Raw genomic sequence first — 22,592 nt, forward strand, 5'->3', positions numbered from 1 at the left:
CTCTTTACCTACAAGATCCTCTGCTGCCTTCACTATCTCATCCCTCAAAGCTACCCATTCTTCTTCTACTGTATTTCTTTCCCCCATTCCTGTCAATTGTTCCCTTATGCTCTCCCTGAAACTCTGTACAGCCTCTGGTTTAGTCACTTTATCCAGGTCCCATCTCCTTAAATTCCCACCTTTTTGCAGTTTCTTCCATTTTAATCTACAGTTCACAACCAATAGACAGTGGTCAGAGTCCACAGCTGCCCCTGGAAATGTCTTACAATTTAAAACCTGGTTCCTAAATCTCTGTCTTACCATTCTATAGTCTACCTGATACCTTCTAGTATCTCCTGGATTCTTCCATGTATACAACCTTCTTTTATGATTCTTGAACCAAGTGTTAGCTATGATTAAGTTATGCTCTGTGCAAAATTCTACCAGAAGGCTTCCTTTTTCATTTCTTACCCCCAATCCATATTCACCTACTATGTTTCCTTCTCTCCCTTTTCCTACTCTTGAATTCCAGTCCCCCATGACTATTAAATTTTCGTCTCCCTTCACTACCTGAATAATTTCTTTTATCTTATCATACATTTCATCACCTCCCCATGAACCATGGACCTTGCCGTTGGTGGGGAGGCTTGTGTGCCTCAGCGATACAGATAGCCGTACCATAGGTACAACCACAATGGAGGGGTATCTGTTGAGAGGCCAGACAAACGTGTGGTTCCTGAAGAGGGGCAGCAGCCTTTTCAGTAGTTGCAAGGGCAACAGTCTGGATAATTGACTGATCTGGCCTTGTAACAATAACCAAAACGGCCTTGCTGTGCTGGTACTGCGAACGGCTGAAAGCAAGGGGAAACTACGGCCGTAATTTTTCCCGAGGGCATGCAGCTTTACTGTATGATTAAATGATGATGGCGTCCTCTTGGGTAAAATATTCCGGAGGTAAAATAGTCCCCCATTCGGATCTCCGGGCGGGGACTACTCAAGAGGATGTCGTTATCAGGAGAAAGAAAACTGGCGTTCTACGGGTCGGAGCGTGGAATGTCAGATCCCTTAATCGGGCAGGTAGGTTAGAAAATTTAAAAAGGGAAATGGATAGGTTAAAGTTAGATATAGTGGGAGTTAGTGAAGTTCGTTGGCAGGAGGAACAAGACTTCTGGTCAGGTGACTACAGGGTTATAAACACAAAGTCAAATAAGGGTAATGCAGGAGTAGCTTTAATAATGAATAGGAAAATAGGAATGCGGGTAAGCTACTACAAACAGCATAGTGAACGCATTATTGTGGCCAAGATAGATACGAAGCCCACACCTACTACAGTAGTACAAGTTTATATGCCAACTAGCTCTGCAGATGACGAAGAAATTGAAGAAATGTATGATGAAATAAAAGAAATTATTCAGATAGTGAAGGGAGACGAAAATTTAATAGTCATGGGTGACTGGAATTCGAGTGTAGGAAAAGGGAGAGAAGGAAACGTAGTAGGTGAATATGGATTGGGGCTAAGAAATGAAAGAGGAAGCCGCCTCGTAGAATTTTGCACAGAGCACAACTTAATCATAGCTAACACTTGGTTTAAGAATCATGATAGAAGGTTGTATACATGGAAGAACCCTGGAGATACTAAAAGGTATCAGATAGATTATATAATGGTAAGACAGAGATTTAGGAACCAGGTTTTAAATTGTAAGACATTTCCAGGGGCAGATGTGGACTCTGACCACAATCTATTGGTTATGACCTGTAGATTAAAACTGAAGAAACTGCAAAAAGGTGGGAATTTAAGAAGATGGGACCTGGATAAACTGAAAGAACCAGAGGTTGTACAGAGTTTCAGGGAGAGCATAAGGGAACAATTGACAGGAATGGGGGAAAGAAATACAGTAGAAGAAGAATGGGTAGCTTTGAGAGATGAAATCGTGAAGACAGCAGAGGATCAAGTAGGTAAAAAGACGAGGGCTAGTAGAAATCCTTGGGTAACAGACGAAATATTGAATTTAATTGATGAAAGGAGAAAATATAAAAATGCAGTAAATGAAGCAGGCAAAAAAGAATACAAACGTCTCAAAAATGAGATCGACAGGAAGTGCAAAATGGCTAAGCAGGGATGGCTAGAGGACAAATGTAAGGATGTAGAGGCTTATCTCACTAGGGGTAAGATAGATACTGCCTACAGGAAAATTAGAGAGACCTTTGGAGATAAGAGAACCACTTGTATGAATATCAAGAGCTCAGATGGAAACCCAGTTCTAAGCAAAGAAGGGAAAGCAGAAAGGTGGAAGGAGTATATAGAGGGTCTATACAGGGGCGATGCACTTGAGGACAATATTATGGAAATGGAAGAGGATGTAGATGAAGATGAAATGGGAGATACGATACTGCGTGAAGAGTTTGACAGAGCACTGAAAGACCTGAGTCGAAACAAAGCCCCCGGAATAGACAACATTCCATTGGAACTACTGACGGCCTTGGGAGAGCCAGTCCTGACAAAACTCTACCATCTGGTGAGCAAGATGTATGAAACAGGCGAAATACCCTCAGACTTCAAGAAGAATATAATAATTCCAATCCCAAAGAAAGCAGGTGTTGACAGATGTGAAAATTACCGAACAATCAGCTTAATAAGCCACAGCTGCAAAGTACTAACACGAATTCTTTACAGACGAATGGAAAAACTAGTAGAAGCCGACCTCGGGGAAGATCAGTTTGGATTCCGTAGAAATACTGGAACACGTGAGGCAATACTGACCTTACGACTTATCTTAGAAGAAAGATTAAGGAAAGGCAAACCTACGTTTCTAGCATTTGTAGACTTAGAGAAAGCTTTTGACAATGTTGACTGGAATACTCTCTTTCAAATTCTAAAGCTGGCAGGGGTAAAATACAGGGAGCGAAAGGCTATTTACAATTTGTACAGAAACCAGATGGCAGTTATAAGTGTCGAGGGACATGAAAGGGAAGCAGTGGTTGGGAAGGGAGTAAGACAGGGTTGTAGCCTCTCCCCGATGTTATTCAATCTGTATATTGAGCAAGCAGTAAAGGAAACAAAAGAAAAATTTGGAGTAGGTATTAAAATCCATGGAGAAGAAGTAAAAACTTTGAGGTTCGCCGATGACATTGTAATTCTGTCAGAGACAGCAAAGGACTTGGAAGAGCAGTTGAACGGAATGGATGGTGTCTTGAAGGGAGGATATAAGATGAATATCAACAAAAGCAAAACGAGGATAATGGAATGTAGTCGAATTAAGTCGGGTGATGCTGAGGCAATTAGATTAGAAAATGAGACACTTAAAGTAGTAAAGGAGTTTTGCTATTTGGGGAGCAAAATAACTGATGATGGTCGAAGTAGAGAGGATATAAAATGTAGACTGGCAATGGCAAGGAAAGCGTTTCTGAAGAAGAGAAATTTGTTAACATCGAGTATAGATTTAAGTGTCAGGAAGTCATTTCTGAAAGTATTTGTATGGAGTGTAGCCATGTATGGAAGTGAAACATGGACGGTAAATAGTTTGGACAAGAAGAGAATAGAAGCTTTTGAAATGTGGTGCTACAGAAGAATGCTGAAGATTAGGTGGGTAGATCACATAACTAATGAGGAAGTATTGAATAGGATTGGGGAGAAGAGAAGTTTGTGGCACAACTTGACCAGAAGAAGGGATCGGTTGGTAGGACATGTTCTGAGGCATCAAGGGATCACCAATTTAGTATTGGAGGGTAGCGTGGAGGGTAAAAATCGTAGGGGGAGACCAAGAGATGAATACACTAAGCAGATTCAGAAGGATGTAGGTTGCAGTAGGTACTGGGAGATGAAGAAGCTTGCACAGGATAGAGTAGCATGGAGAGCTGCATCAAACCAGTCTCAGGACTGAAGACCACAACAACAACAACAACATTTCATCAATTTCTTCATCATCTGCAGAACTAGTTGGCATATAAACTTGTACTACAGTAGTTGGCATGGGCTTCATGTCTATCTTGGCCACAATAATGCGTTCACTATACTGTTTTTAGTAGCTTACCTGCACTCCTATTTTTTTTTATTCATTATTAAACCTACTCCTGCATTACCCGTATTTGATTTTGTATTTATAGCCCTGTATTCACCTGACCAAAAGTCTTGTTCATCCTGCCACTGAACTTCACTAATTCCCTCTATATCTAACTTTAACCTATCCATTTCCCTTTTTAAATTTTCTAACCCACCTGCCCAATTAAGGGATCTGACATTCCACACTCCGATCCGTAGAATGCCAGTTTTCTTTCTCCTGATAACGATGTCCTCTTGAGTAGTCCCCGCCCAGAGATCCGAATGGGGGCCTATTTTACCCAAGGGGATGCCATCATCATTTAACCATACAGTAAAGCTGCATGCCCTTGGGAAAAATTATGGCTGTAGTTTCCCCTTGTTTTCAGCCATTCGCAGTATCAGCACAGCAAGGCCGTTTTGGTTAGTGTTACAATGCCAGATCAGTCAATCATCCAGACTGTTGCCCCTACAACTACTGAAAAGGCTGCTGCCCCTCTTCAGGAACCACACGTTTGTCTGGCCTCTCAACAGATACCCTCCATTGTGATTGCACCTACGCTATGGCCATCTGTATCGCTGAGGCACGCAAGCTTCCCCACCAACGGCAAGGTCCATGGTTCATGGGGTGGAATGACATCATATCAATGACTAACCTGTCTGTTATATCTAGGAATGACGCAATAAATATATCACCAATCTACGGTTTATTGACACAACACTGAGATTAATAATTCTGTCACCAAGTGCCAACTTGTAGACGAACAGTTTATGAAAAATTATATTCTATGTTGAAGTGTAGAAACAGAGCACCTTAGGAACTGGCTTGTAGATTTCAGTAGAAGCATTACATAAGGTTCCGTAGTTAATGGAGCTGGCAGCTGGGGCCACTGTATATTCTGGGCAGCCAACCGCTGAGTGTTATGAGTGTTATAGGTGGCCAATTGCTGTGTTTTGAAGCATGTGTGTGTGAAGGCAGCCTGGGACGTTAGCAGTGGGCTGTGCACAGAGAAGTGTGGCCAATGATACATTTCTCAAGCACACGTAATGGAGCATGCCACTGCTCAGTGTGGAAATTTAATAGTGGTGGATAGCACACTGTCCAGTAACATATGATTCTTGGACATTGTTTTCTGTGATATATGGTGCTTATTATTGCCAGATAAGAAATATTACGTTCTGGATTTAAAAGCCATTGTGTTGAAGGTTGCAAATAGAAAATATGTCCAGTCAATAGGGACCTTTTTGTGAGAGGAACCACGAAAGATGAAACACAGTTCTTTGAAGTTGTCGTTTCACCAGAATGCAGCCATAATGTTATATTTGAGTGAGACTTCTTGCAGACATTACAAGCAGTCATGTACTATAGATAATTGGAACTCCACATTGATGAAGCTATTCCAACGAGTTCACACAACAACAATTTCTCTGCATGATTTTCTGTTACAAAAGACATTTATCCTTTCATCATCTACGAAATGAGTTATAGTCACTAGTCTGAATCCTCAGTTAAAATGTGAATCTCTAGTCAGGTTCTCTGCCTCATAAAAAATCTACATGTCAAAGACAATAATAACTATCACAAATGGACAGGGAGAACTCTGGGACACCAAATGCCATAAACAGCTACAACTCACCCTAAGGGTATGAGCATAAGAATAGTTGAAACAGTACAGCAAGGACAACTTAGAGCTGTTGCTGGAGAATCATGCTATGCTATCATTACCAACTACAAACCAGAGGAGCCTATATCCAGCTGCCAATAGGTTCTGACTTAAAAAAAAGGAACAATGTCAGCGGTTGGTGGGCATTCTATGTCAATTTTTGGGTGCAGACAAGACCAGAGAGGAGACAAAGTAGACCAGTTAACACAGTATGAAACAATAGATCAACAATGGACACCATTTCTGTATCAGTCAGTGCTTGTATTGGGTGTCTGCAGCTGAACAAAGGATAGTTTGGCAAAAAGAATGTATACCCAGTGTCATGAACGACACCTTGGACTGTCTAAATGGAGTGAAGTATTTCTGCATTATGAATTTGCAGACTGTCTACTGGCAAAGTGTGTCTTTGTATCTGGTTGACACTGTTTTCTTCAAGACATTTAAACATTATTTAAGCCACTTGACTACTGTGCTGAAGTGATTGTGAAGCAAGTCTTCACCTGGATCTGAAAAGAGCCTCATGGATCACCTAGTTAACAGGAAAGGAATTTACACTTGCCTTTAAAATATAGCCAAAACAGATTTTCCAACCCCTCAGCACATTTATGATGTGGAAGTCTTCTTCAGAATGTGCTCCTGTTATAGTCATTTCATACAGGATTCCAGTTACAAAGTATAGCCATTACAAGGGCTGCTGCAGGTAGATGCCAAACTTTCTTAGAGGGAGGAGCAAGAAAGGTCTTTCTGCATCCTTATGGAGGTGCTGACTTCTTCACTTGAAATGGCAGTTGTTACCAGAATGCTAAGATGGTACTAGACACTGATGCCATCGGTTACAGGACAGGTGCAGTAGGCCTACTAGTGCAAATCCAAGATGATGATGAAAGAATGATTGCTTATGGTTCCAGCGTGCTCTCCACATCCAATCACAATTACTTTGCAAGTGAGGAACAGTGTCTTGTAGTAGTTCATGCAATCAGTGTATTTCAGCTGTGTGACAATCAGTACATTTTGACTTAATTTATATGGCAAACCATTCACTCTTATGACTGACCACCATTCTATATCTTGGCTGACAAGCCTGAAGGATGCATCAGGATAATTGGCAAGATGGGCCCTGAAGCTTCAAGAATTTGTCATCACAGTAGTATACAAAAAAAGAATAGAGACTGACTTTTGTGGAAACCATTGGAAGAAAATTACAGCAGTGGTGATCTCCCAGTTGCTGCTGCACTAACGAAGACTAAAGATGAAAAAAAAGGGAAGAACCAGTATTAATGGAGATCACAGAGGCCTTAAACAAGGAAGAAGCTGTGAAACAAGAATTCAGTTAATAGAAGGGACATTGTATAGAAAGAATTATGACCCAGTGGGGCATAAATGGATGCTCATCACCCCAGCTTTTTTACTGCGATATCTACCTCTACATCTATATCTATACTCTGCAAACTACTGTGATGTGCATGCCAGAGGGTACTAGGAAGTTGTACCAGTTATTAAGGCTTTTTCCGATTCCATTCATGTATGAAGCACAGGAAGAATGATTGTTTAAAAGACTTCAGGCATACAGTAATTAATCTAATCTTGTTCTCTGATCCCTGAGGGAGTGATAGACAGGGGATTGTGGTATATTCCTAGAGTCATAATTTAAAGCCAGTTCTTGATACTTTATAAGTAGGCTTCCATGGGACAGTTTATCTCTGTATTCAAGACTATCAGTTTAGTTTCTTCAGCATCTCTATGACACTCTCCCATGGGTCAGGCAAACATGTGACTATTCATGGTGATCTTCTCTGTATCCATTCAATATCCCCTGTTAGACCCATTTGGTATGGGTCCCATGCAAATCAGTATTCTAGGATGGGTCACATAAGTGATTTTTAACCTGTCTCCTTTATAGATTGACTGAATTTCCCAAGTATTACATTAAGAAAAGCCACCGTACAGTGCATGACAGAGGATACGTTGCGCCATTACTAATCATTTCACTACCTGTTCCACTCACAAATAGAGCGAGAGAAAAAAACTTCTATGTGCCTCTCTATGAGCCCTAATTTCTCTTATCTTCCTGGTCTTTAGTTAGTTTTGTATCGTTGTTGGCATGTTTGGTGGATCATACTTGCCACAACTTGCTAAGATATGGAGTACATCAATAGATTCATAAATAACATACATTTTCTCCATGAAAACATGGCTACATACTGGCCATTCACATAATGGTATTTTTTAAATCTTAATCTTCAGCAAAATTTGATAAATGTAGCGTAACCACTTACAGATTCTATCTCTTCACGAATTCATCTACCCAGCAAAAGAAGTTATGAAGCAGAAGTGCTAGTTCTGCAAGGTTCGCAGGAGAGCTTCTGTAAAGTTTGGAAGGTAGGAGATGAGATACTGGCAGAAGTAAAGCTGTGAGGACTGGGTGTGAGTCGTGCTTTGGTAGCTCAGATGGTAGAGCACTTGCCTGCGAAAGGCAAAGGTCCCGAGTTCGAGTCTTGGTAGGGCGCACAGTTTTAATCTGCCAGGAAGTTTCATATCAGCGCACACTCCGCTACAGAGTGAAAATCTCATTCTGGAAACATCCCCCAGGCTGTGGCTAAGCCATGTCTCCGCAGTATCCTTTCTTTCAGGAGTGCTAGTTCTGCAAGGTTCGCAGGGGAGCTTCTGTAAAGTTTGGAAGGTAGGAGACGAGATACTGGCAGAAGTAAAGCTGTGAGGACCGGGCATGAGTCGTGCTTCAGTAGCTCAGATGGTAGAGCACTTGCCCGCAAAAGGCAAAGGTCCCGAGTTCGAGTCTCGGTCGGGCACACAGTTTTAATCTGCCAGGAAGTTTCATATCAGTGCACACTCTGCTGCAGAGTGAAAATCTCATTCTTCAAGCAGAAACTGTTTCAATTTGCTTTTAAAACTATCACTTTGTGCCAGCATCTTTAATTCATGAGGCAAGACATCAAATATTTTTATGACTGCATATTTTGCTCCTTTCTATGCAAAAACACAGTTAAGTTGTGGACAGTGGAACTTATTTTTGTTCCTAGTACTATATTTATGAATGCTATGATTATGTTCAAATTGTACCTGATCCTACATAACAAACTTCATAAGAGAGTAAATGTATTGTTAGGCTGTCATTAGTATGTCTAAGTTTTTAAACAGTTGTCTATATGAAATTACTGCATGTTTCTGTAAAATGAATACTTTGTGTCTGTGAAACGGCCAGAGAAAACAATTCAGTACGACTTTAATGAATGGAAATATGGAAAGTAATCTAAGTTTCTAATGCTTTCATCACAAAAAACAGCAACTGCATGAAAGGTACATGTTGTGTAACTCAAGTGTTTGAGAAAATCTAAAATATTTGATTTCCAGTTCAAGTTCTGATCAACATGCAGACCTGGAATTTTGAACAACCAGTTTTACTTTACTAAAGGAAAATTCAACTGAGTAAACAAATAAATTATGAGACAGAAACACAGGCATACTTATCTTCAGGTGGTGATATGTTTAGTACTGCTGATAAACATATGTAAAAATCATGACACTATCCAAGCTATTGGGAATAGCACTACCTTCATTTGGGAGAAGACAGGAATAGGTTGAGGAAGGTTCAAAAGGAAGGACAGCTCCATTTGACCCCAGGATAATAGGGACTCAAGATAAGCAGAATTTTTCTAGGAACTTCTGAATAATTTCCAGTGAGGATCTGCTGTCAGACAGTATGACTTCACAAGCACATGCTTTCATGTGTCACTCTGCAAAAAAAAAAAAAAAAAAAAAAAACTTGTATTTATAGTTTCCAATTTTTGAATATTTTTCAGAAGCATATATCATTGTACAGTTATCTACTGATATGCCAGACATCATGTAAGCCACTGTACAAAATATCAATGGTGGAAGTATGTGCTTTTTACCCCCGGGATGCTTTGTACAAAATCTTCCTGCAGTTGCCCCATTTCTCCAGATTAGATTGATCTTAAGAAGAAGTTTCCCAAGATGACAAAAGGGATTAAACGGATAATAGTGTGCACCAAATATCTCATCTGCAATGTTTTCACCAAGATTGTGCTGCCTGCTGAAGCTCTGGAAATCACCAGGTTTCTTGTAAAAGACAAAACTCTTAAGCCTGGAGTACCATATGTAATTATATCTGACTGTGGAAAAGTGTTTCAATTGAGACAAGTGTCCAAGATATTTTCACAGTGTGACAGCATCCACAGGATGACAACTGCCTGCCGCCCACAGTGGCCTTGCAGAACATTTTAATAATATGTTGGCAGATATGTCTCAGTGTAACAGAGGGACTGGATTATGGTATCAGCTGTCGTTACTTTTACATACTACATGGCAAAGTAAGTTATTAAAGTTTAAAATGATTCCATGCCATTTTTCCTATCCACAGTTGACAGCCTCAGCCAACAATGGATATTTTGTTTCCATTTCAACTTGGTGATGCTGAGCAGATGATTACATCAAACTGTTCATCACCATAACTGAAGAAGCAAAACAGCTGTGATGCCTACAGCCTAGCATTCCCAGCATAAGGACCATGAATGTTATAATGCCAGATAACCACTTATGCCCTACACTCCAGGCGACCTCTGAAGATCAGATTATCAGAAAAATTATTAAAGTGCTACTTTGACCCACACCAAACCCTGCAATGTTTGTCCAGAGTCACCTACAAGGTTGAAAATGATAATCCTACAGTGAGGGGACAAAAGTGCAGAAAGGTCTTCCACGTTCTTCATATGAAGTCCTATCATAGTTCTGAGGTTCAGGTCAATGATAGGGACTTCCAATACAATAAGTATGAAGACCTGCACATTGACCACTTTGTCTCAGTGGAGCTAAGTTCATTTCTATATCACACTGATCATGGGAATATAACAATACAAGCAGCACCAGCACAACTGACTATATCCAGAACCAGGAATATAGCCCACTGCTGTTCTGCCAGGGCAGTGAACAAGTCCACATGCTGTGCATCATCCACCATGGCGTAGTGGTTATAGTATCGGAATGCACTGAGCTATTGCTTGTTGCACTGTTCAATGCAAACAGTTGCATAAATTTAAATATCAAGAGCAAACCTACCAGCTTTACTCAGACTCAGGACCTGTATCTTTTATTCTAGCTGGTGGGATGTGTAATCCAAATCAATTCATATTAATCAAATTAATTTATAATTTTATGTTTCTGATTTCTGGAAGCTCCCAGGACTTTTTAATGGAACAAAGGACTTTACTAGAACAAAAAAAAATGGCTCTGGGCGCTATGAGACCTAACACCTGAGGTCATCAGTCCCCTAGACTTAGAACTACTTAAACCTAACTAACCTAAGGACATCACAGACATCCATGCCTGAGGCAAGATTCGAACCTGTGACCATAGCAGCAGCACGGTTCTGGACTGAAGCACCTAGAATCGCTTGGCCACAATGGCCGGCTTACTTGAACATTCTGTGTATATATAAACTGGAACAGTCTCTGCCGAGGCAGGTAGTTCAGCTCCATCTGTACTTTCATGCTTCCAATGTAAAGTGTTACTCCTTGCTGATGATCCAGCTCTTGTAACTAATATCAAGGTTCTGTGTTCTGTGTAAGAACCTGCGACCATAGCAGCAGCACGGTTCCAGACTGAAGCACCTAGAATCACTTGGCCACAACGGTCGGCTTACTAGAACATTCTGTGTATATATAAACTGGAACAGTCTCTGCACAACTTATGCCCTACACTTCAGGTGACCTCTGAAGGTCAGATTATCAGAAAAATTATTAAAGTGCTACTTTGACCCATACCAAACCCTGCAATGCAAGGCAGGTAGTTCAGCTCCATCTGTACTTGCATGCTTCCAGTGTAAAGTGTTACTCCTTGCTGATGATCCAGCTCTTGTAATTTGTACTCACTTCTAGGTTCTGTGTAAGGATATGTGGGTTTCCTTATTCAATTTAACAGATGGGATCCTGGAGTTATAAGAGCACTCCTTTCTGTGATGCTTGACGTATTTATTGTAACAGCTGTCAATAGAGTGTTGAGTAAATCTGTGACGCTCTCACTCTGAAACTTTTGGGACGTATTATTCAACTCACATTTGGACATTCCCGTTTGTTCTGTTAGCCCATTTGGTAAGCATGCTTCAGCCTTTAGCTCTTGCAGCACAAAAAGGCCACACTGTTCCCTGTGTGGGAACTGTTTGGTTTGGAACCTAATCTCCATTTTTGAAAGATCAGTCTTTTCCTTGATCATGACACAAATGGCAATGGGCTCCACATACTCATACACTTGCAAGCACAAGTGGGACTTGCACTTGCTAATGCCTGGGTTTGCACAGAGGCACTCATCATTACTACTGCAGTTTTCAGTACTGTGTACTGTGTGAGAGCTGTATTGCTTTATACTGCTTCCTTGCTTTGGCATAGAGTATGTGTTTTCTCACCTTCATTTGTTGAATCTTCTTCTCCTGTATAAAAAGTGGCCATTGTTTGTTCCAGGCTTTATTGTCATCTAAATTGCTATCATCTTTTTCTAGGGAAATAGATGGATCACCAGTTTCTTGAACTACATTGCTTCACCTCTGATGTTGTTTAGTCATTGAATCCCAATATTGTGTGACTAAAATTTTGGCACTTGTAACAACTCATTGGATTTTATAGATTAATTTCACAATAAACATTATGAAGAGGAGCATGTTGACAAAGCACTCATAGAACACTTTTATACAACTTAATCAAAAAATAATATTTATAAGCCTACATGACTAATTATCTACAGAGTTGTTAAGGAGATTGCTCTTTAATCTACATTTGAAAACATTCCTACTATCTGTCAGACATTTTATTTCCATGGATAGATTGTCTCAGAGTTTTATAGCTGCATACTTCACCCCTTTCTGTACCAAAGTTAAATTCATTAAAGGATGATACAGATCATTCTTCCTTCTAGTGATGTACTTGTGACTATCTCTAATAACAAATTTCATAACTGACTTAATGTTCTTTGAGGCTATGATTAATATTACCAGATGCTTAAAGAGATGCATGCATGATGTATATGAGTGAAGTCCAGACATAATTCTAATTACTTTCTTTGGCACAATGAATATTTTTTGCCTAAGCAAGGAGTTATCCCAGAATATTGTCCCAGAAGGCACCAATTAATGAAAATATGCAAAATATGTTGACTTATAGAATTCTATATCCTCAAAGTTGGCAAGTATTCTTATGACAAAAGTAAAAAGTAGTAAACACTGGCGGACTCAGCGGTACTGACCGGCCGTCGTGTCTTCCTCAGCCCACAGGCATCATTGGATGCAGATAAGGAGAGGCATGTGGTCAGCACACCGCCCTCCCGGCCGTATGTCAGTTTCCGAGACCAGAGCCGCTACTTCTCAATCAAGTAGCTCCTCAGTTTGCCTCACAAGGGCTGAGTGCACCCCACTTGCCAACAGTGCTCGGCAGACTGGACGGTCACCCATCCAAGTGCTAGCCCAGCCCAACAGTGGTTAACTTCGGTGATCGGATGGGAACCAAAGTTACCACTGTGGCAATGCCATTGGCTATGGCTAAAGGAGCCAAATCTAGGTGTTGTATCAGGTCTGCTGCATGGTTTTTCCAATTAAAGTTTTCATTAATATGCAAAGCTAAGAACTTACAATTTTTTACTGTGTTTATAATTTCTTGTTGGTATATTAGTTTTATAGGAGGTGGAATGTTTCTGACAGTACAAAGCGAGTGAACTGTGTTTCCAGTAGATCAAAGCTAATCCATATGTACAAAACCATTCACAACTTTCACAAAAACATAATTTACTATTTTCTCTGGTGATTCTTTGCTCAGCTTCATAATGATGCTTGTATCTTCTGCAAACAGGTCTAATTCTGCCACCTGATTAAAATGAAATGGCAGCTCATTAACACAAAGCAAGAACAGTAGTGGACCAATCATCAAACAGTGTGAGACTTTCATTCTAAATTTCACCCCATGCACACGATTTGGCATCCTTCTTTGTATTACTCGATATGGCCACTTTCTGCATTCTATTTCTTAAGTAAGAACTAAACCAGGCATTTGCTGAGCTACTTATTTCAGTGGTGTTCAACCTGTCCTGTGTGCCACAGTGCCTTGGTTCATCACAAATGAGCGTCTGGGGCACTGTGCATTTCATTTTCAGAGGAATGGATGCAGTCATAAATTCAAAGCTACCTACATCACGTGTTACACTTAGCATCAATAGTTATTGCTGTGTTTTCAACCAGTTTTTATTATATTGTGACTTTGTTATAAAGCTGATAAAGGCAAAAAGTTTTTAAATTTGTCAAGTGGAAGTAAAAAGTGGGAACAAGGAAAGTCGTAAAGAAGATAGGAAACACATGTACAGATACTACAATAAAACCAGTAGCTACTAGAGTTTGGTTTCACATGCACTGTTGCAAACAGTGAATAGAATCAACAATGTGTTTTTTGTTTGAAAGTACTTTCTGTTGAATGTATGCCACCTAGAAAATTAAAGCACCATTTAGAAAGTGTTCATAAGAATGATGTGATCAAACCAAAAGAATATTTTCCTAGACAACTGAGTCAAAGGAAAGAACAAAAGTCATCATTTTCTAAGCAGGTGAAAATCTCAGATAAAGCACTTCTACTTCTTGCAAAGTAGCTTGCCAAGTAGGAAAACATAAGAAAGCCAGTACACTTGCAGAAGAACTAATTGTACTGTGTGCTATTGACATGGTGACTGCCATACTTGGTGAGTCCATGGCAACGTGGTTTTTGCCCATTCCTTTGTCTGTCACAAAAAAAATTATAGAAAAAATTAGAGGGAGATATTTTGGTTTGCAGCTAGATGAGTCTATCAACAGCAAAAGAGATGCTCATTTAATTTGCTATGTGTGATATGAAAAAAGTAATGAAACTGTGGAAGATCTTTTTTATAAGGAAATAAATTTGTTCAAACTGGTGGACAACTTCATGACAGACACTCAAATTAACTGGCCTCACTATGTTGGTATGTGTACTGATGGTGTGTGATCCATATCAGGATGTTATAGTGGTCTACAAGCGCTCATCCATGACAAAGCTCCTGATATTATGTGGACACATTGCGTTATCTATAGAGAAGTACTTACTTCATGACATTTGAGTGTTGACCTGAACTAAGTACTGAAAACTGTCATAAATGTGGTGAACATTATTAAAATTTATCTTCAGAAAGCTAGATTTTTAGACAAATGTGTTATGATGTGGGGGCTGAATATACATCTCCCTTATTTTATAGCACAATTCATTGGCTTTCCTGAGAAAATATTTTATTGCACATTTCTTAGCTTAGGTGAGAAGCCTGTTCTTACCTGGAAGGAGAAAATCACATGAGTGCTAAGTACTTTCTATACACTGACTTCGTTTTAAAGGTCCACTTACATGATATATTTGAGAAGTTATACTCACTGAATAAGTCTTTCCAAGGCAATGAAACTCATTTCATACAGCTTATCGACTATTCTTTCAGCCTTCAAAAAGAAGCTTCTTCTTTGCAAGAGAAAAATGAACAACAGAGGAAAAATGGACTACTTTCCATGTTTACAGCATTTTATAAACAACAATCAGATACACCTTACTGCAGATATTTTTCTATAATTGAAAGACATTGATCTGAACTTCATGTTCATTTTAAAAAATAGTTTTCCTGAAAACTGTGGTAGGTTTCAATGGGTTCAAAATCCCTTCAGTAATAATTCTTCTTCTGAGGTCAATACTGCAGAATAGGATGGGTTGATAGAGCTTTCATCATATTCTTCACTAAAAGCAAAGTTGCCATAAATGACATTGCCAACAATTTGGTATTCAGTATGAAAAGAGCTTGCAAGCTTGAACAAGAAAGCACCGGAGGTATGAATTATTTTTTCAACTACCTATTTTTGCAAGAGTCAGTTTTAGATAGTGGCTGTCATTAAAACCAAGTACACATCAAGGCTTTGTGTGAAGGATGAAATGAAGATGCCAAGATTTGGCAAGTTGGGTAACCAGAAGCAAGCTCAGATGTTGCACTGAGGTTCAATTTTTACAAAGTGTCCCACTGGGGAGCCATAGAAATAACAAAGTTGTTCAGGGAGCCCTAAACTAAAAAAGATTGAAAATCATGGACTTAATCCACAAAAACTTGACTTCTCTAAAACACTGATGTGCACTGATGATCAAAACTTAAGGAAGAAAGTAAATTTCACATAATATGTCAGTGCCAAGAATCATAGCTAAGCGAAACGTGGACCATACATAGAAAGAACTGCTACAGTACAGAACAAGAAGCTAACTGAAAGACATACCCAATGAGATGAACAGAAATGCCACTTTAATTACACTGAAGTCACCATGATTTATGTTGATCCCCTGGACATTACAAAAGGCAGGGCATAGTTCTTACAGAGTGTGTGATCACCATGCATGCTCTTCAATATGCTCCCATACTGCACAAAGGTAAATATGTTCCTAATGCCCTTCTCTTTTTCACCTTTTAGCTGTCATAATTTAAATTTTGCATTTCCTAACTGTGTCAGAAGGGCAAAAATCTTCACCTCCTGTTCCTTGATTTTTTCCAGTCTTTCTGGCATAATCTACAATTCCATGGAAGAGCTCCACTGGTAATTCCATTCTCTTTCCCACTGCAGCTGCCCTAATGAAACCATAACCTAGAGTTTTCTCAAAACACTACCTGTTTAATTAATCTGCAGCAATATCTACCCTTACCATACATGGCCAGTTGATTGTAATGTTAGATACAATGAAACAAATGAAAAGGAAATTTTTTGTGTGGTTCTTGTGCACAAATGTAGGCATAAAATTATGATTGTAGGCACAATAAGATCTTATACTTTTACACTGTTTTACCTTATTTCACAGGACACTAACATCTACACTAATGTAATTAGTGTTATGTTTATAACAACAACAAACATTTAAAGGTAGCTTTTAATCTCTTATTTAAGTAACTATTTGTGAGAAAAGAATTCCAAGTGAAAAAATGTATGATGGTACATTTAGCCATATAAAACTTGTCTTAATATATTCATCAGACACTGAAAAATTTAAGACATGCAGATACGGGAGAATTAAAGACATTAGATTTTTTTAAATTTCACATTTACCCTCCTCATAATGCTTTAAATTTCAGTGACAATGTCCTTCTCCCATGCTTTGTGGAGCTCAGATATACTCATATCCATAATGTTTTTAGAAACTATAACACCCTTACTGTAATTCAGAATGCTGTACAGTTGTATGAACTGCAGTTGTTGGATATTCACCATGTGCTTTTCTTCTGGGGAATGGATAATCTATCAGTGTGTAGAAGTTTCTTCAATGAGAGTACTGTTATGCAGATGTTTCACTGATTTGAGTGGCCTGATCATATATTGTAAGCCCTTATAAAACATACTTTCTCAAAACTTCTCTCTTTTCTTTTGAAAAAATTAAAATATTTTGACATAATAAATGTATCCTGTTTGTTGTTTTTGCTCTTTGCTTATTCAAAAAGGGGAGGGAATCTACTCTTCCTGTTTCTCATTACTAGTTGTTGGTTGTTAATACTGAACATCATATCATATGAGTCCCTCCCAGTAGTCTTCCACTTTTTATTCTTTTTAATCACTGAGTAAGTTCTTCACTTAATATTACTACAACAACTTCAGTACCTGATTTTTCACCATCAGTCTATTTTCACCATGAATATACAGTAGGTATTTGCTGTGGAGGGAAGCATTGGTGTGTGTGTGTGTGTGTGTGTGTGTGTGTGTGTGTGTGTGTGTGTGTGTGTGTGTGTGCCCTGCAGCTATAAGAATAATAGCACAATAGCAAAAATCTAGTGAGATTATCTGGACCTTATGTGCACTTATGCACACAACATTCTTCTGGAAGACATACTCATTTGTATGTAGAACACGTGAAGCATTAAAACCATCAACTTAACTTTTATCTACTTTTTATTAACCCAGAATTTTTGGACTGACAAAATATGTCATTTTACATGTATATGTGCATATACCATTACATTTTATAGTGTTCCTTTCAATGAAGTTCACTTCTAATTATTTAATATGGTTAATTGTTTCTGTTTGATATTTCAATGAATCAGAAAGAAATTTTATGGATGTAATAAATACTTTCCATTCATGGTGCATAGTGCTCCGAATCAGATTTCATGTTGTTGCATGGCACTGGTATGCAATTTCAGTTTTGTTTATTTTCATTTTTATCAGTTTCTGGGAAAGATTTTGTAATTAATCATTACAAAATCTGATAAAATCATTACATGACACACTGCTTCTCGAACTACATGATTTCTATTGCTGCTTAATATCACAACAGTATGATTGTTAATCAGTGGAATATCGGTTTCAAAATAAAATATTTTGCTTCAGTTTCAGTTGTATTCATTATAAGAAACATCTCATTAATAGATGAACTAATATGCACTGCCTGACAAAATAACTGAAGCAAGCAGAACACAGTGTCAGACATCATTGTAACTTTGTACATGTACACAGCATCAATGGGCATGTAAATGATTAGAGTTACAATACACTGTGACAGGCAGATCAGCCACCACAGTGCATTAGTGTTGTTTGTGTTTAGCATTGTTACCAGACCTTGTAGGATACATATGGGACGGCAACAGAGTAAGATACTGAATGATCGCTGTGAAGGACATGGAGATGTCGCATACTTGTGTAGTGACCACATTTGCAGCATATCGCATACTTGTGTAGAGACCACGTTTGCAGCATATCACAGAGTTTCAAAGGGGCCTCATGGTGGATTTCCATTTGAGCAGTTGGACTAATTGTGCAATATCCACATTTTTGGGGCATTTGGATGTGACAGTGGCCCGATACTGGACTACATGGGATCATAAATATGCAGATTTGCTGTCAATACTCCAGTCAACCATTTTTGAACACCACAATGAGAGGTTTGCTATATTGTGCACCAAGCATATCATAACATCTTCATGTCTGCATGTGCCTTCTGAGAACAAGTATTTTGTGTCATCCCACATTTTAGTTGAAAACTAACAGCAGTATAACTTGAGAATTACTGTTCCATGTGTAGGCTGCCGTTAACACCACAACACAAAATGGTGTGTTTATAGTGGTGTCATGACTGGGAAGTGTAGACAGTTGATGAATGGCATCACATTGTGTTTATTGAAGAATCACAGTTCTAAACTACTCTGGATGGCCATCAGAGGTTAGTATGGGGTCATCCTGGAGAAAGCTCCCATTCTTCCAATGTTTTTGGAAAGAACAATGGTGTTACTCCTGATGTCATGGTGTGGGGAGCCACCGAGTATGACCTCAGGTCATGACTGGTAGTGACTGAGGAAACTCTGATGGCACAGTGGTACATCACAGACATCCCGCATCTGCATGTTTTACCTTTCATGTGAAATTGTTATGGTGTCATTGTGTAATGGGACAATGTAAATGGTCTGTGTGAGCCACCCCTGTGGCTAGCAAGATTCCCAGATCTGCCCTGATAGAACATGTGTAGAGCCAGCTCAGCTCAGACAGCAATTCTATCCTGGTGCCAATATGCAAGTTATCAAGGACCAGTTACAACAGTTGTAGACCAGCATGCCTCAGGAAAGGGTACAATAGCTTTGTGACACCTTTGTCAACCAAAGCAGTGCATGCAATCAGGCTAGAGCGGGTGCAAGTTCACACTGACAGGTGGACTCATACTTCCAAGTTTTTTGTAAATCTGACTTGTTTTTGTAATCACTGAAATAACATTACATACCTTCTCAACCCTTGAAGTTGCATTTCATTTCCTCTTCCCTTCCTTGGGCTTCACTATTTTTGTTTAGATAGCACAATTCCCACACCACCTCAGTGAGTAATTAAGTTCTTACAAAATTACACTACTGCAGCTTGAAAAGAGTTTGCTGTCAGATATTAGGATGATAACAACTGAAGATTTGATGCAGTCACATGAGTAAAGTCATTTGAGCTAATATCCTTCCTATCATCCAAAACAGAACATCAGCAACTGATTATTAACAGAATGAACATCCAACCCCAGTCCCCTCCCACAAGTAACTTCTTTCCTGTAAGAACACAACTGGCTAAGAGCTTCTTGAAAATTCATAGTTAGATTAGTTGTGCACACAGCATGTATAATTCTGTTTGCATGAATACATGGACCTTTTGAAATGACCACACCACCATTTGACTGTATTGTTGTTTATTTAATTCCAACCCAGGTTTCGACCTTTTATGCCATGTTCAAGTGACTGAGTTTATCTCATTAAGAAACATTTCATAACATCAATCTCAAAATAGGCCATAAATTAAGGAAAATATAATTATAAATATTGAATAATTAATAAATAATTTTATAAATACTATATAATTATAAATATTATATAATCAAATAATTATAAATATAATTATAATAATTATAAATCAAGAAAAATATTTTTTAATTTATGGCCAATTTTGAGTTTGATGTTCTGCAGTATATGTTAATGACATAAACTCAGTCACTTGAAAATGGCATAAAAGGCTGAAACCTGAGTCATAATTAAATAAACAACAATGCAGTCAAATGGTGGTGTGCTTATTTAAAAATTATTGTATAACTGTTGCTCAACAACATCAAAAACTTTTGCTTACCTTTTGAGATTCTGAAAGCTCTTTTTGCAGTTGTCTGATGCTTGTGTTAAGGTGGGCAAGCTCACCTTCTCTTTCATCAAGCTTCTCTTTTATATCATCACACTTACTTCTCAGAGTTGAAATCACAGTTTCAAGTTCTCTAACATCAGCTTCATACTGCTCCTTAAGTCTCCTAAAATTTAAGATGACATTTCATTAGGAAACAGCACTTATTCCACTTCACACAGCACAACCACTATTTTATAAACATTCTTTCCAGTTCTCTCCAACAATAAAAACTGGATAAAATATGTCTCATGCAATGTAACTAATTTAGAAAGTAGGAGAGAGGTGCTGGCATACTGGTACTTTCAGCTGGATTGTGATGCCTACCTGGGGAGTCCTGTGAGTAAGAGCATTGTCCACGCAGACAAGTGTCAAGTGGTAAAGTCTAAGCCCTGGTCCAGCACACAGTTTTAATCTGTAGAGCCTGTAGAGAACTTTCATTTGGTTATGTAACTCACAGGGTAGACTGCTTTCATCCTGTTGCAGTCAACTTCTATTTAAAGCAAGCATGTAGTGCTCTTGGACATTTAATTTGATTTGTTTGCTGAAGTTCTGTATTGTGCTAGTGTTCTGCATACATGTCAGCTGCATTCATCCTTTGTCTATTACATGCTTCACTAAACTGGTGGATGATTTGATATAAACTTGATTTTCAGATTGCTAGGTTGTTCTCAACTGAAGCCAGAAGAACTTGTATTCTGACTGACAGAAATGGAAAAAAATTGAGTTCAGTTTCTATCCCCCCCCAATGGTGCCTTTTGCACACACTTCTCTCTCTCTCCCCCTCTCTTTCATATACACAGTAAGCACTTTTCACCAACAATTGTCATTTATAATAAGGGTCATAACATCGATTTCCAATGTGTTTTATGGTGTAAAATGGAAGAATGAGATGATATTTGTGCTCTTTATCCATACATGTGTTGGAATCTGTAACTCTTTGATTTTATAGGATATTTCAGTTTTTCTTTGTTGTGCACAGTTTTGGCAGGAATGTGATGTGAAACAGACAGTATTGGTGGGAACAATATGAAATAGACAGTCTTGATGGAACAGCTATTGTACATGGAGCTAATGTGTTTTTATAATACTGCAGAAGACATAAGTATCTATTCTTAATAGTTCATTGTGTGCAAATATTAGTGAATACAATTGTCTCAAAGTTTAGAAACTTTATTTCTTTCAGTAATCATTGGAAGCCACCTGAATAACATGATACATTCACCAATTAATGTTTCTTTGTATCAGAAATAGGATCCAAAATCAGCATCATATCCCACAGAAGACAATAAGTGCACCAAAGAAATAGAGAGATAAGTAATATTTTATAACTCTAGATGTGGATGAGGGATTAGATGCAACCTACATAAAATAAATGATAAATATCTGTTTTGAAGACAGATCATTGAACATCAAATGCTGATGAGCTAATTACATTACATAAAAAAATTACGTATTAAAAAAAATTCAAAACAGTTATCAATAAGATGGCCCATAGATTATCACATGTCTTAAACTTTCATAAACAGAAAATATCACACCACTAACTCAACAAGAAGGAGCAGAAATTGTAGATCATACATAGACAAAAAATAGGTTTATAGAGTTAAGTAGTATGCAAGCTGTTAAATGGACTGCACCTTCTGATTCCTACCAATAGTCAGACTGGTCCCTTACAAATGTAAGTCTGTAGTTTTACTACTGTGCCTAGTCACTTATTAAAATACTGGAGTGACTCCTTATGGCTTGAATCAAATACAATGCAAGAAATACTCTTAAATGTAACTTTATCAGTGAAAATAACCAATTTTTGAAAATATAACTGGATAGATAAAAAATCTAGCCACCAAATGGTGGCAGGAGAAAATACATACAAAGATTAAAGAAATGTGCAAGCTTTTCAAGACAGTGAGTCCTTCTGGCACAAAGATTAAAAGGGAAGGAAGAGGGATGAAGGAAAAGGACTTGTGAGGTTTAGGAAATGGAGGGATTTACAGAAATATTTCCCAGAACACCATCTCTGGAAAGACTTACCAACCAATGTTTCTTTCTCTTCCTGTCCAGTAAGTCTCCCTTGAGCAGGTTTGTGGGTGACTTTTTCAAACTCTCCCCATTTCCAAAACCTTGGCAGTACCTTTCCTTCACACTTTTCCTGCCCCTTCAACCCTTCAGCCAGAAGGAGCCATTGGCTCTAAAAGCTTGC

The 22,592-nt window shown here is 38.6% G+C and overlaps 1 protein-coding gene across 1 annotated transcript in view; it reads right to left on the reverse strand.

Moving 5' to 3' along the window:
- LOC126175867 (centrosomal protein of 131 kDa) overlaps positions 1 to 22,592 on the reverse strand; it is a 104,581-nt gene that overhangs the window by 10,661 nt on the left and 71,328 nt on the right. Inside the window, exon 10 of the mRNA XM_049922931.1 lies at positions 20,345 to 20,516. Within this exon, the coding sequence (XP_049778888.1) occupies positions 20,345 to 20,516 (172 nt within the window). The remainder of the gene's footprint in view (positions 1 to 20,344; positions 20,517 to 22,592) is intronic.

The sequence above is a fragment of the Schistocerca cancellata genome, chromosome 1 (assembly GCF_023864275.1).
Source record: "Schistocerca cancellata isolate TAMUIC-IGC-003103 chromosome 1, iqSchCanc2.1, whole genome shotgun sequence".
Classification (NCBI taxonomy): Eukaryota; Metazoa; Arthropoda; class Insecta; order Orthoptera; family Acrididae; genus Schistocerca; species Schistocerca cancellata.